The sequence below is a fragment of the Rosa rugosa genome, chromosome 7, assembly GCF_958449725.1.
Source record: "Rosa rugosa chromosome 7, drRosRugo1.1, whole genome shotgun sequence".
NCBI classification, from domain to species: Eukaryota; Viridiplantae; Streptophyta; class Magnoliopsida; order Rosales; family Rosaceae; genus Rosa; species Rosa rugosa.
In genome coordinates, this window is record NC_084826.1 from 39,095,200 (window position 1) to 39,110,149 (window position 14,950).

The window sequence follows — 14,950 nt, forward strand, 5'->3', positions numbered from 1 at the left end:
GAATTAACCTTTACTCTAACTGTTGCATCCTTTCCAGTATTTGGGCGGTTGTGTCACCAGCGGGGTCTGACCGGATATTCCGCTGGACTGGTCCTTGCCTAGGGACAGGTGGATTGCCCTCAGTCCTAGCCCTAGTCCCCGAGCGGTAGGTGTGCGACGATGATTCTGCCTCCTGCTCCAATAGCTGGGGCACGGGGGGCGGCCCCATTCCCAGTAGCTCTGGTGGGTTCAGCGGGACCTGCATCCGCACGATTGGTGCCGGTACCAGTATGCCGGTATTAGGCTGGCTGTGCCTGGTGCTCCGTGACTGTTCGCTTTGCGTTGGGTTGGCGTTTGCCTCAAGCGTCCTTTTTAGTTCATCGAACCGTGACATCAATGTGGCTACCTGTTTTTGGGCCTCGGCCTTCTCTTTGCGCTCTTGTTCACGCTCTCTGTTTGCCTTGTGAAGGTCCGCCAGTGCCAGCTCATACATAGTGGTGAGATCTTGGCCCGGTGGGCGGCTGCTACTTGGATTTCCCTCACCGTCGGGGTTGGCTGGGGTGCTGAATAGTGCGCGGTTAATGCCTACCGCTGGGTTGGTGGGTTGGGGAATGGCGGATTGGTCCGCCTGCTCTTCAGCGTTTCCCCCGCTACCGTTAGTCATGGTAATTGTGGTGGGATGACCTTTTGTTCAAGGATTCCCACAGACGGCGCCAATGTTAATGCTCAAAGTCCGGCGGTAACCGAACCTTCGTTTAACGCGGGTCCGGTGGGCGGACCGCTACTCTGAGGACTTGGTGATCTTCGCTAGCTGTCAAATGAAAGACAGGGCGTCAGAGGGAGACCGCGTTGGGCGGTCTTCACTTCTCCGATGCCTAAGTCAGTCGATGCATATAGACAGCATAACAATAAATGAGTAGTAAATGCGTAATTAATGAGGAGAGAGGAGAGAACCTTTTATAGGTGAGGAGAAGGCTGATCTTCTCCTTGTTTTCAATGTGGGACTGATGTGCTTCAGTTCCTAGCGTCAGGAGCTTCTGATGCTATCTTGGCACGGCGCGTGGCGGCGCGTCGGCGGTGATCTGGTGGCAATCCGAGGCTCAGGCGGTAGCTCGCCTGGCTGTGCATCCGTAGGCTACTCCTTTGGTGGGAGTCAGTACCTCTGGCGGTACCATGAGCGTAGCTCATTATAGCTAATTATGCTTGCAAATGCACAAGTATGTACAATTATCTACCAAAAACCATATATGCAAGGGGAAAAAAAAAAAAAAAAGAAGGAAAAAAAAAAAAACAAAGAAGAAGGGGTTAGCGAGAGTATAAGACACGTGGCGAACAATCGTGGTGTTGAAATGAGAGTGAGAGGGTGTGGGACGTGTCAAATGTGGAGGCCGTATCGAGTTCGGTTCAACGGTTTGTTCGTCGTCAATACAGATTTCCCCGATTATTTGGAAATCCCCAAAACACCCTTCGAGTTGAAGACTGGAGGGGGGGCCTTTGCTTTGGTTGTGAGGAAAAGGGTTCGATACTCTCTCTCTCTCTCTCTCTCTCTCTCTGTTAGTTGTGACAGAAATCAAATTCTCATCTCTGCGTAAACTTAACGACCCAATGTCATGATCTCTCTCGGACAAATCAGGTGCAATTTCATTTCTTTTGTTTCGATAATTTGTATGTGATTCAATTTTGTTGTTAGAGTCTATACCATCTCGTAGTTATCGCTCTGTTTCTGTCAAGTTTTGAGCTTTTGCCCAAATAAATAAATTGGGTATCGATTATTTTTTGATTTGATGCCAATTTTGTGTTAAAGTTGGCATCTTGCCAATTTGAAAGGAGAAAGAGGTCATGAGTTGAAGCCAATGTTTGGCTTGTTGCTGCATTACTGAAATTTCAGGTCAATGTTTGGGTCATACATTTTGCTTCAATTCCTATAATTTCCAAAGGATTTTCTGTTGATAGTTTACATTTTGTAATGACATGCTAAAACATGGTCACCAGTTTCTTCTTCTATCTTCGTGAATGTAATCACTTTTTGAAGCTCCTTCGTTTTAACATATGTTGTAGTTGTACTAGCACTGACACAGTACCTTAATATGCAGAATGTCGCTTCCTTAGATCATCAATCTCATATGAACTGTGCTGGGATGTCTTCTACAACTTAAAGGATGCTGATGATGATTGTGGGTACCATTTTCTAATATCACCTCAACAGCGATCGCTTCAAATTCAGATTGGAAAGTTGCTCTACGCAAGGATTACAGCAAACCAACTTCAACATGGACCTGTTGAAGTAAACATCTGTTGGGTTCTTCAAAGAATCTGACTTTAAATATTATCTGGTGGCAGCTACTGTATTGTCAAGTAGTGGCAGTCAGCTTGTGATTAGACAAATGGATGTTTCACTTCAAGGAAAAAAGCAGAATTTGCAGACACATGCTCGTAGTAAAGTTTTGTCAAGGGGAGCCCACAAAGATCTGTGGCTTGTTGTACAAGAAGGATCATTGGCTGATGTGGATTCAGCACTAGCCTTTGTGAAGAAGAGTGGTAGTAATATTAATTCAAGAAACATATTTGGTCTCACTCCTCTTCATATTGCAACCTGGAGAAATCACATTCCCATTGTTAGGAGGCTTCTTGCAGCTGGTGCTGACCCAGATGCTAGGGTTTGTTCCTGTTCTCATCTTTAAGTTACCTTAATTAGTTAATTATTGATCTTTAAAGCAGTTTCTTTTATATTTTCCAGATTTTCTTATGACTACTTATAGTGAATCATACTTTTCTTGCTTTGGAGGGAGTAATTATACTTAAAAAGGTAGACTAGACTCAGAACTTAGGGAATGTTGTATTATAATTTTCTTACTTTTGTTCATAAGAAAGAAGTCTGTGATTAAACCACAATCCCTGGCACCACCATTCCCACTGATGTTGTTAGTAATTTCACTGGTACCACCTCTGCCTCGCAATCATTTGGACTGACCTTATACCATATTGTTAGTAATTCCATCGTTTCGAAATTCCTCGAATCTCAAATACTCTCATTCCAAAAATGTCAAATTTTATGATCAGCAACCAAATTGTTTCTTCTCTTTCTGTCATCTAATTGTGTATAAATGAAGTGATTTTCTATTGGATGTTAGCGTAGACTTGGGCAAAAAGTCAAGATCTTATTAAAATTTCTGAAAGGGAATGCTGAATGAAGTAGCTTATGGGAGCTTATGTTAATGTTTAATGAATTCCGACAAAATGCCTATCATTTATATAATAACTTTGTGCAAACCTTATCTTAGTGGGCTCAGATTTAAAATGAAAGGAAACAAACAAATAGATGATGGTGAGTAATGTTTACATTACTGTTTCCCATTACCAATTCCGCTACAAAACAATTCACAATTATCTTTCTTGGATCTCCCTGAAACAGTTGTAAATTCAGTTTGCTATTATTTTGTTCTCATCCTACTGGAAGTTTTAATCGTCACACTTTGAAAGTTCCGTAGTCTAGTTTTTGTTTTCCAGTCTTTAAAAGGTGCAGTTGTGTGTCTACAGGTAATGTCCTCGATGATTAAGTTGATTTGTTAATCAGCATATTTATTCTGTATTTATTGATAAGACTAGAGCGTTACTAGAATTTTGCATATGGTGAAGTAGTACGTCATGGAAGTTGTAAGTTGGTAGTGACTTCTGTTTTGTTTGCAATAAATAGATTATCATTCTATTTATAGAATTGCTAATAAGTGGTGAAATTTATTGGAGCAAACTTGGTAATTGGTAGCAAACAGCGTATTAATCATATAAGAAATACGGACTGAACTTCTAGATCAAAATTGTTTTAGACATTCAGCTAAATAAGATAATTACAAATGAAAGTATGACTCTGTTCACTTTGGTTCTAGATTAAACTTGTGTTTCTTTCGTTCGATGCTTACCAATTATTTTGTACAACTTCAGAAAGTAAGAATTGATACTTTTGTATTTCATTCGGGTGTTTTAATCAAACTGCTTCTCTTGTTGCTCATTGCAAATTCACATTATTTGCAGGATGGGGAATCAGGATGGAGTAGCCTTCACAGAGCTCTGCATTTTGGTCATCTTGCTGTGGCAAGTATACTTCTCCAGTGTGGTGCTTCTATCACACTGGAGGACTCTAAATACCGAACACCTGTTGATCTGATATCTGGGCCTGTGTTGCAAGTTCTTGGTAGTGGACGGACTTCAGGTATCTACCAAGTTTTGACATGATGTCTGAGATTCGTATGTTTTATTTTCAGTATGAATATACTTATAGGGATTGCCTAAATGATTGTTGTTGTCTTCAGTAACTACGGAGGTTTTCAGTTGGGGAAGTGGCACAAACTATCAACTTGGAACTGGAAATGCACACATACAAAAGTTGCCATGCAAGGTTGATGCTCTTCATGATTCTGTAATCAAGTTCATTTCTGCTGCTAAATTCCATAGTGTAGCAGTCACTGCTCGAGGAGAAGTCTATACTTGGGGATTTGGAAGAGGAGGACGACTTGGGCACCCTGATTTTGATATACACAGGTATAAACATAGTTGTATTCTTGATGATACAGATATCAACCTTCATTGATTTCACATCTCTCTGTTATATCATAAAATTCTGTATTCGGAAGTTCTTGGCACAGGTTGTTATCATTCCCTTTTTTCAAATTAGTTGAATTCTGTTAACATGTTATTATATTCGAGTCGATAACCCTTTCAACTATTAGATGGCCATGTACTGAATGATGTAGATATGCATGCTTTCTTATTTAATGGAAATTAGCCAATTAGGAATGTAGTTTCTGGTGGTCACAACTCTACTTGGAACTTTCTTTGTGTATACAACAATTCTCTGGACAAAGTAGACTTGAATTTTTCCATATTTCCAACTGAGGATGTCCTCACTGCACAATCCTCATGTTGTATGTTTTCTTAATCATCGACTGAATACATTAATTCTATGTTTTCAGCGGTCAAGCTGCGGTTATCACTCCTCGGCAGGTAACGTCTGGTCTAGGGTCCCGTCGTGTGAAGGCAGTTGCTGCAGCTAAACATCACACTGTTATTGCAACAGATGTTGGGGAGGTATTCACCTGGGGATCCAACCGAGGTAAATGGTATAGGGGTTTGAAATTTACTAAAATGCTAACTACTCTCCCGAAGTACCCCACATATATTTATCCCTGGTTGATGGGTTTGTTTATAGTGGTGGTGTTCACATGGTCAGCAACTGACCAAGGAATTCTTGGTGAACCACCATTGGCTTTAGATCCATGGGAGGAGAGAAATATTTTTAAGTTGCAGTTATTTTATTTTCCCCTGGATCCAATGGTAGTTTACCAGAGTTTTTCGTAGTCAGTTAATGTTTGGTATGAATAAACAAATTATTGTGGTTGATGTACTGAGGAATAAGGAAAATGCTGTGCAGAGGGTCAGCTTGGCTACACTTCTGTGGACACCCAACCTACACCTCGTAGGGTGAGTTCCCTCAGGTCGAAGGTTGTCGCTGTTGCTGCAGCAAACAAGCACACTGCTGTTGTTTCTGATACAGGTGAAGTTTTCACATGGGGTGGCAATAGAGAGGGCCAGCTTGGCTATGGTACATCCAACTCTGCATCAAACTACACTCCTAGAGTGGTTGAATATTTGAAAGGCAAGGTTTTTACTGGGGTTGCAGCAGCAAAATATCACACACTTGTCTTGGGAGTTGATGGAGAGGTAGTTCTAAGGAATTTCAACACTAGATATTATCCAGTTGGGTTTACATATTCTCCGCATGTCAGCTTTACTTGAGCTAAATCCTACATGCATGCGGCAGGTTTACACTTGGGGTCATCGACTTGTTACGCCAAAACGGGTTGTTGTCTCTAGAAATTTGAAAAAGGGTGGAAATTCCACTTTGAAGTTTCATCGCAAGGAACGGCTCCATGTGGTTTCAATAGCTGCAGGGGCGGTACATAGCATGGCTCTCACCGATGATGGTGCTTTGTTTTATTGGGTTTCTTCGGATCCTGATCTTAGATGCCAACAGGTTTACTTCATGACACCAGTGTATCTGTTGTCACTTTCGAAGTTTCGAGTGAGAAAAGCTAACACACTCATATGTATGTTTTTTCTATTTATAGCTTTACTCGCTGTGCGGAAGAAATTTGGTGAACATATCTGCAGGGAAGTACTGGACTGCCACTGTTACAGCTACAGGTGATGTTTACATGTGGGATGGGAAAAATGGTAAGGATAAGCCACCAATTGCAACTCGGTTACATGGTACAAAGCGGGCTACTTCCGTTTCAGTTGGTGAAACACATTTGTTAATTATTGGTTCTCTTTATCATCCTGCCTACACTTCCAATGTGGTGGAGGTTCCACAGAAGAAGTCAATTATCAGAGATGAACTAGAAGAAATTGATGAAGATCTTATGTTTGATGACATGTGCTCAGAGAATCCTTTACCTATTGTACAAGATGATGATTCCAGCAAGAAAGCCGTACCAAGCTTAAAAAGTATTTGTGAAAAAGTGGCTGCAGAGAAATTAGTGGAGCCACGAAATGCAATTCAACTTCTTGAAATTGCAGATTCACTCATGGCAGATGATCTAAGGAAGTATTGTGAGGTAATACTCCTCATGGACTACTAATTATCAGCTGTTTCAAATTCTACAGATTTAAATCTGCATCCACTTTTTGTAGGTTTGTGAATTTTCTGAGCATCAAATAATACATGCATGTTAATCCTCCAATTGTTTGAGGGTTCTTAATGCACCAGCCACAACTTGGTTAGAGAAGAAATACCGGAAGCCTAAGACTAAGCCCAGCCCGTTTTGGTCCAAAGTAAAGTCTCCATGGTAGTATAATGATTTGGTTTATTAAAATCATTAAGTATAAATAAGCCAGGAATCATTCTTCAGTTCTATGAAGAATATTTAACGATTCTAGTGCTTTTAAGAGTCTATTTAAGTCTTAGGGTGAGTACAAATGTCTTAAGTATTCCAAGGATCTATAGTTAATGATGAGTCTTATCGTATTCTGGCACCCTAAGGGTGATGAATTTTAAGCCTATATATATGGCTACCTGTTTTAGTTCCAAATCAGAGTGGAATGAAGTAAAGTTGAGTTTTATGGAAGGCTTGGTGCCTGAGTTCTCTCCCCTAACCTCCCTAGTTCTATTTCCCCTGCTACAGCTTTAAAACCTCTCTTCCTTCTAAAATTCTTGTGTTCTCTTATTCTTTTCACATTCTCTAGGAACATTTAGTCAGAATTTATTTCGGATTAGATGACAATCTTTTTTGTTCCGGGCCAGTCCATTTCCCTTCTTACATGTAGTGCCTACATTCGTATGCTTCTAATATGGGCCAAACAGTTAAAACAAGTCATTATCATCATTGTACATAAAAAATTAGTGTCTGACGTAAAACTGAACTTTTAATTTTTTTTTTCCCGCTATTTATTGTTAGTTGGTTGTCTACCGTCCCACGATTAAAAGACCTATTGGGAAAAAAAAAAAAAAAAGAAAGAAAGAAAGAAAGAATGTTACAACTATTTTTGGAGAACTCTAATCATTGTGATCTGTTACCACGTTATGTAATTTATAATGCATTTCTGAATTTATGTTGTTTTTATTCAAAATAGTTAAAAAGGTTACATTAGTAACTTCGTTTGCAGTAGAAGCCAAGTTATTTTGGTCTCACTGGCACACCCTTTTGTTTCACCTCATGCTTCTGTTCTTGCGACTGCTTATGCAACTTATGCATAGCATTATTACATGTTTACTTTAATTACTCAAGCTGTTTATGTTTGTTGAATGCAGGAAATTGCTGTACGGAACCTTGACTATATTTTCACCGTATCATCACAAGCTATTGCTGGAGCTTCACCAGATATTCTAGCTAACCTCGAAAAATCATTGGATTTGAAGTCATCTGAACCATGGAGCTACCGTCGTCTCCCAACTCCAACAGCTACTTTCCCTGCTGTTATTTATAGTGAGGAGGAAGATAGTGAGAGTGAGGTTCAAAGAACACGTGACAGTCATACCAAGCAATCTACCTCCAAAAATGGAATACACCACAGACCAGATTCCTTTCTACAACCCAAAGATGATCCAAATCAAGGTATTGGCAAGGAAGTTCGAGCCTTGCGGAAAAAGCTGCAGCAGATTGAGATGCTTGAAGAAAAACAATCTAATGGGTATCTTCTTGATGACCAGCAGATTAAAAAGCTTCAAACAAGGTCAGCTCTAGAGAGTTCACTTGCTGAGCTTGGGCTTCCAGTTGAGACAACAGAGTTGAAGGCATCATCTTCAGTGCTGCCAGATGGAAAAGGAAACAAAAAGGTTGAGCTTTCAAGAAAACAGAGGAGAAAGAACAAACAGACCGCAATGCAAGTGCCTCGGTTTCCTGGAAGTGAAGCAGAACCAAACTCAGTAAAAGGTTTCTTGAACAGTGGAGTCTCTGAAAACTCAGAGAATAAGGTAAGCAGACTAATAACTTGATGCACTAATCAAGTTTGGTTTTTGAATGGGTACTGATAGTTCTTGACTTAATTTGTGCGTCAGTCAACTTTCAGATGTCTTATTTAAATTTTGATTATTTTGAATGGGGTAGGAGATAACTTTTGGCAAGAATGATTCAGGAACTTTTTTAACACATGCGTAGTTGTTTCCTGTAATGTATTCTAAGAGAAATATTTGAAGACCCACCACCATCTTTATCTTCATTTTCTGATTTGTTTGAAAGCAATGTGTAGGAGGAATATAACAGTTTGAAGACATACCACCATCATTATCTCCATTTTCTTATTTGTTTGAAGTGTAATGTCTCACAGGAGGAAGCTTCCATGGTTGGAGAGATTATGACCAGCCAAACTACTACAGAGTCAGCTTTATGTGTCCCGAAAGAGAAGTTAGACTCAACAAAGAACCACTTGCCATCACCAACAGTTTCCAAGAAGAAAAGTAAAAAAGGTGGGCTTTCAATGTTCTTGAGCGGTGCACTTGATGACTCCCCTAAATATATTGCTCCTCCACCAACCCAAAAAAGTGAGGGTCCTGCATGGGGTGGGGCTAAAATTTCCAAAGGATTTGCGTCTCTTCGTGACATTCAAGATGAGCAAATTAAAATTAAGGAGCATCAGCCAACTAGGAACAAAGATCCCTTGGAAGAACCTGTCATTGCTAAAGGTGATGGGAAGATCCTATTGAGTTCGTTTTTGCCTTCTAAGCCAATCCCAGTAGGCTCAGTACCAGTTGTCTCAAGCCCTGCTTCACTGGCAAATGAAGGAGATAGAAGTACACCTCCTTGGACTGCTTCAGGAACTCCTCCGCTTCTTTCACGTCCATCTCTTAGGGACATCCAAATGCAGCAGGTATATGAATAGCATGTCTCCGTATTAACTTTGGTTTGAATTTTAAAAACTATACATACGCACTATATTTACTTTTTCCTTTATGCGTGTTCTGAAATTCTGTAACTTGAGTTGTTTTTGTTGCCATATGCTACCATCTTGTTCAGTTGCTCATATCTGCCTTCGTTTATTTGTAACAGAAGGGAAAACAACAGCATAATCTGTCTCACAGTCCAAAGACAAAAACAGCTGGGTTCTCAGTCACTACTGGTCAAGGTTCGCCATTGGACTCTTCTGGATTGAACCGCTGGTTCAAACCGGAGGTGGATGCACCCTCATCTATTCGTTCAATCCAGATCGAGGAAAAGGCCATGAAGGATCTTAGGCGCTTCTACAACAGTGTTAAGGTTGTCAAGAACCCTTCTTAAAGATAGCATCTGATTTGGCTTTGTTTGGTAGAAATCTAGGCTCCTGTCCGTTTTATATATTTATTTATTTTGTGATTTTGGTTGAATTCCAGCTGTAAATTTAACTGTATAGTTTAGCTCGGGGGATATAGTTCGTCCCCTTCAAATTTATAGTCTTCCAGCACTCGCTTTATTTACCGCTAGTGGTGAACATTCTGCAATGTAATGTAGCAATTGACACCGTCATTATTTAGGTCCCTCCAACAATTTGTTCTCAGTGAAGAGACGGGGAGGGAGAAAATGATCTTGTCATTTCAATAATGCTGGCAAATGATATCTTTATTAATTAAGCCAATTCGCAGGCAGAATGGTTAAATTTTTGAAGTACCTGTAATGCCCACGATTTATTAAAACTCCACAAATATATAAATACCGTCCAAAGGATATGATGGTAATCTTGACAATAAAAGGCAAACAAAAATTACGGGAAGGTAGAGAAGAGAAGAAAAACAAAAAATTTCCCGAGAATTCGGCGGAGAGAGAGAGAGAAAAAAAAAAAAAAAAAAGCCCAATCGCACACGATCTCCAGACCAGAGAAGAACTGCCGGGCCACGATCTCAACACAGACGGATGCTCAAGACGACGTGGGAGAAAATCGGTGTACAAATGGATGCATCAGGACTCATCCTTCTTCCAATTTACAGTTCATACGAAAATAGAAAACAGAGAAAGAAAGAAGAGCAGAGCAGAATCAAACCCAGAAGGAAGAGAAAGAGAAAGAAACAAATAAGAGAAAATTATTATCAACTCGGCTGACAGTGTTGCAGATTCACTTGAAGTCAGACTTGATATTGTTATTGGGTAATTTTCAAATTTCAAATTCCATGTATTTGGGTTTTCGTTTTCGATTGAAGTTTCATATGTTAATTGCTGCATTGGGTTATTTTCAAGTTTTCACTTATTTAAGCAAACGGAGAAAGCCAGATAACCAACGTGGAATAAAGAAACGAGGAAAAGAGGAAATCAAAACCTGTTCTCTTTGAAGATTTTGCAGTTCTGGGTGAGTCTAGGTGCCTTATATTTCTTATCAGTCGCGTATTAACTGATTTCACCCACAACTCTTTCTGCACTTGCATTGAATAATGCTTTTAGTCCTCTTAATGTTGTTATTGTATCAATTGTTGCCCTTTTGCTTTTCCATATTTAAATGTGTTTTGGGTTTTTGTCTGGTTTTCAAATCCTCATTGTTGTTAGACGTATTCAATTCCTTTTCACTTTGTTAGTCTTTTCCAAATTTTGTTTACCCAGTCAATTGTTTTTAATGGGATTGATTTTAAGGCGTGCATAATTATTTACCAGAGGGGTGAAAGATGGGGCTTAGTTTAGAGATACATGCAATTGAGGTTGTTGGGTATCAGAAAGTAGGGAACTTTGTTTCTGGGGAATGGCATATGTGCTTTGCTGAGTTAGGTACAGAAGAATGGGATTCTTTGGTTTTGTTTATTGGGTTATCAACAAGTAGCAAATTGGTTTTGATTTTGATTGAGATTCTATTGATCTGGACAGGTCGTTAAAAGAGCTTTTATGTTTTTCTTTCTTTGGCAGGCAATGGGTTGGGTTGGTTTTATTTTAAGAATGACAATTTGTATCGCAATAGTGGTGTAACTTTGAATAATATCAAGTTATGAACAGATATAAAATGGAACATAAGCAGAGCAAATGAACTGTAAAGACATTTTGGTTGAGTTTTTTACTTTATACTGTTTAGTACTTTGGTTTAGTATGCAACTGATTTGCTATGAATGGAGAAAATGATGGATTAATTTCATGATTTTGTTCATCAGCATTTGCAGGGGTCCATTCAGATGCAGTTGTCATGACCGAAACAGAAAGAGGAAGACTTTGAGAAATACAAAGGTAAGGCATGCTTATGCAGATTGCCAATTAAAGTTTGAGTCCTTGAATTGAAGGTTTAGTAATTTTCATTTTTAGGTCTGGAAGATTTGGAATTTATATAAGGGGTTCAAACCAAGTGAGTCTTCTCTGACCTGTATCTTTGGTTTAATTTGGTTTGTTCGATAAGTTGCCAGAATTGATGCAGAGACAATGAGTTTGGGTACAAGTACAATGGCCAGCAGTGACTAAGTGAGTTTCTCATCTTTGATATTTCTCTTCTTCATGATCGATATAACTTTTAGTTATCTTTTGAACATCTTGGTTTGTTTCATCAAAATTGGTTGGGTTTGCTATGAAAGGTACTTTGTTTTGTCTCTAGCCCGTAACTATTGAATACTCATATCAAAATTTGTTGGTGTGTGTTGCAGATTGTGTGTTGCAACTTGCAAGGTATGCTAATCAATTTTCAAGTAACCTAATAGTTGCTTGGGGAGGAGGGAGAGGGAGAGGGAGAGGGAGAGGGAGAGATTTGGCTGGATATATGCTGTAGATGTTTTTGTATTTCCACCTTTTGATTGTTAGTTCTGTTGCCATAACTGATAAATTTATCCTGGGATGAGTTTATCCAAACCATGAGTAGTATCCAAAACTTTGCAAGTTATAGTTGCAATCAGTCATGTTTATGATTTAAATATCTTTTCAGAGATTATGGATAGTCAGCGTTGGATTGCAGGGATACTTTGTAAGCTTTCTTTTCTTACATGCTTGCTGATATTGTTTAGTTTTTAAGAAATTAAGTCAACCATATAGTTATCTTTGTAATCAGTAAATAATAGAGAGCTAGGAAGGCCAAATGAGATTGGTTTTTTTCTTTTCTTCTTTTCAGTAAATTGGTTTCAAATCTTCTGTTTCCTTATTCCTTTTTTCTTTTTTTTTGCCCCCCCCTTCCCTTTGGATGCAGGACTGGCTGTTGATATCATAATCTTGGTGGAAGCTTGAAGCCTTGAAGTGACTTCAAGAAACATGTATTCACATAAATGGCAAGCTATAGCATGCATGTTGCTACAATTATTCCATAGCAGGAAGGCTGATGGGGAATTGTAGTGAAATGAAGGACATGATTTTGGTAGTGCATGAAATCAAAAAACCACAGGACCGCTTTTTTGTGGCCACATTTAAATTTTTTTTATTTACAAGTTTGAGAGTTGAATACATCTGTTTCAAGTTGTAAATTTGAAGAATTTGGTAAAGAAAGATGACGAGGAAGAGAGAAGTATGTTTAAACAGACGCCATAATGCTTTCTTTTGACCAACTCTTCTATGTGAATGTTCCTAACTAGGAAAAAGATTTAGAAATTCACACAGCAAAGGTTATTATACAATGTCAATTTAAAGAAAAACAATACAAAAAGATATTGCATAAATGCATGCGGCCCTTGCGCACGTGCAATAAGGCCAAAAAAAAAAAAAAAAATACAGTAAAAAGAAAAGAAAAAATAACAAACTGCACGCGCATAAGAGAGAACGAACAATACGCACGCGCGAGCGCGGCCCTTAAGCTCCAGGTACTTCTTTATTCAATGGATAAAGGATATTATAAACTTACATATTTGATTGCATTATTTTTATTACAACCTTAGAGTTTGTGTAATTTTTTTTATTTGTAGGAAAGGTACGAGCTAGGCGCCCTCAACAAAAGAAAAAGTTCCAAAGAGACGAGGGCTTTAGGAGACGTGTTTCCATGTTTTCATCTGGTTGGCGGATGGGACAATCAGTAAAAATTAACACCGCTTATCTCAGTGAGCTGATTTTGAAAGAGTGGAAGAAAAAGAAGCATGCACAGTATGTACTCTGTTACGTTGTTTTGTTTTCTTCCAAGTATAGTTACTTACTTAATTGTCACCTTTTGAAAATCTTACAGTTGGCGCTACAGAAACGCACGTACAGAGTTGATGACACACGATATTGGTCACATTAAACGAACTTGGAGAAAGGTTTTGCGCATTAGGTATTCATTGTGATTCATAATTTGTTCATTTTATTGCATGTATCTTCAATAGTCATAGCAATTTGTTTACTTTTTCTTTCACATAAAAATCTGCATATCGATGAGCAGGAGGCAAAAGCATCGTGAACAAAACAGCTTTTTGGCTAAGGTATTATAGATTTCAATTGTGATACCTAGGAGCAAGTATATATGCATGATATTGAACTATTATGAAGTTTCCTAACAATAATTATTTGTTCCTCCTAACAGTTCTACATCAAGCGTTTTGAGGATTTGAAACATGATATTGAGGTGATTATATAATGAGTTCGTTGATATGTTATACTTGGTCAAATCATACAATTAAGAATTTAATATTTTCTGTCACTACAGAACTCTTCCAATAATTGGACCAAGGGTGTTGCAGTAAGGGAATTATCTAACTTCATGGTGTGTACTATAAAGTAAAAACCAAAGACACTTTCTGTTTTTTTCTTTTTCTTTTTTTCAATAATGATTTTGTTTTTTTTTGTACTCTTAATTTGTAGTATGGGCAACGATTGTTGACAAATGGATGGCTCAGATGGAGTTGATTGGAGCATGTGGACTTTATTGAACACATATGTATATAGGCATATATAGAAGTTTCTTTTTAAAAAGTATGTTTCTATTGTAAACATTTGTATATATAGTGCACATTTTTGTATGAAGTTTAATGTTTTTTAATTTTATTTTTTACTAATGAATGGGTAAAGCCAAATACCACTATAGTATAATGTTTGCATATGAGAGAGTTAGGTAATGTCCAACATGGAAATTATATTGCACTCTCGAGCGAAATATGACACAGGCATAGTAAGAGAGGAATTACAATGTGCATATGCGGAATGTATTGTCCAAAACAAAACTCGCACGCGCGAGCGCGGCCCTTCTGCACGCGCATAGCGCGTGCAGGAAGGCTAGTAAAAATAAAATGGCCTCGTGGCTGATCTTTGATAGAAGTGATCTATGAAAATGAACTTGAGAATTAAATTTGTGTACCGTTGTGCTTGTTGACTTGCCTGCCGGAATGGTGTGGCTAGAGATCATCTTTATCAGATGTCGTGTTATAATAAACCCGAAAATGCATCATTGGGCTGTTGCCTCAAAAGCTAGTCATCTTTGGATAAAAGCTTGCCTACAGCCTTCCGGATATTAGATAGTCTAACGGATGATATTGTGAGGTTGATTAAAAATAGATTGAGTAAAAAGAATATTGTTATTTTTTTTTCTTTATGGATTTTTATTGGCTTAATTTGATTAATTATGTTATGTAAGGTTATTATGAGCTTTAAAATTTGGT

At 38.5% G+C, this 14,950-nt stretch overlaps 2 protein-coding genes across 2 annotated transcripts; both read left to right on the forward strand.

The window, feature by feature from the left end:
- The first annotated feature begins 1,448 nt into the window (after window positions 1-1,448).
- On the forward strand, window positions 1,449-10,080 carry LOC133722332 (uncharacterized). Its single transcript, XM_062149217.1, has 11 exons — window positions 1,449-1,612; window positions 2,073-2,636; window positions 4,009-4,186; window positions 4,287-4,515; window positions 4,947-5,086; window positions 5,405-5,694; window positions 5,795-6,007; window positions 6,102-6,590; window positions 7,784-8,446; window positions 8,800-9,339; window positions 9,519-10,080. The coding sequence occupies exons 2-11, from the start codon at window positions 2,364-2,366 to the stop codon at window positions 9,744-9,746; spliced, it is 3,243 nt and encodes a 1,080-aa protein (XP_062005201.1). The 5' UTR covers window positions 1,449-1,612; window positions 2,073-2,363; the 3' UTR covers window positions 9,747-10,080.
- A 1,999-nt stretch (window positions 10,081-12,079) lies between these two features.
- Window positions 12,080-14,559, forward strand: LOC133722334 (uncharacterized). The gene is made up of 7 exons (XM_062149218.1): window positions 12,080-12,363; window positions 12,583-13,463; window positions 13,543-13,629; window positions 13,738-13,777; window positions 13,879-13,920; window positions 14,002-14,058; window positions 14,157-14,559. Exons 2-7 carry the CDS (start codon window positions 13,363-13,365, stop codon window positions 14,199-14,201), a joined length of 372 nt encoding a protein of 123 aa, XP_062005202.1. The 5' UTR covers window positions 12,080-12,363; window positions 12,583-13,362; the 3' UTR covers window positions 14,202-14,559.
- The last annotated feature ends 391 nt before the right edge of the window (window positions 14,560-14,950 follow it).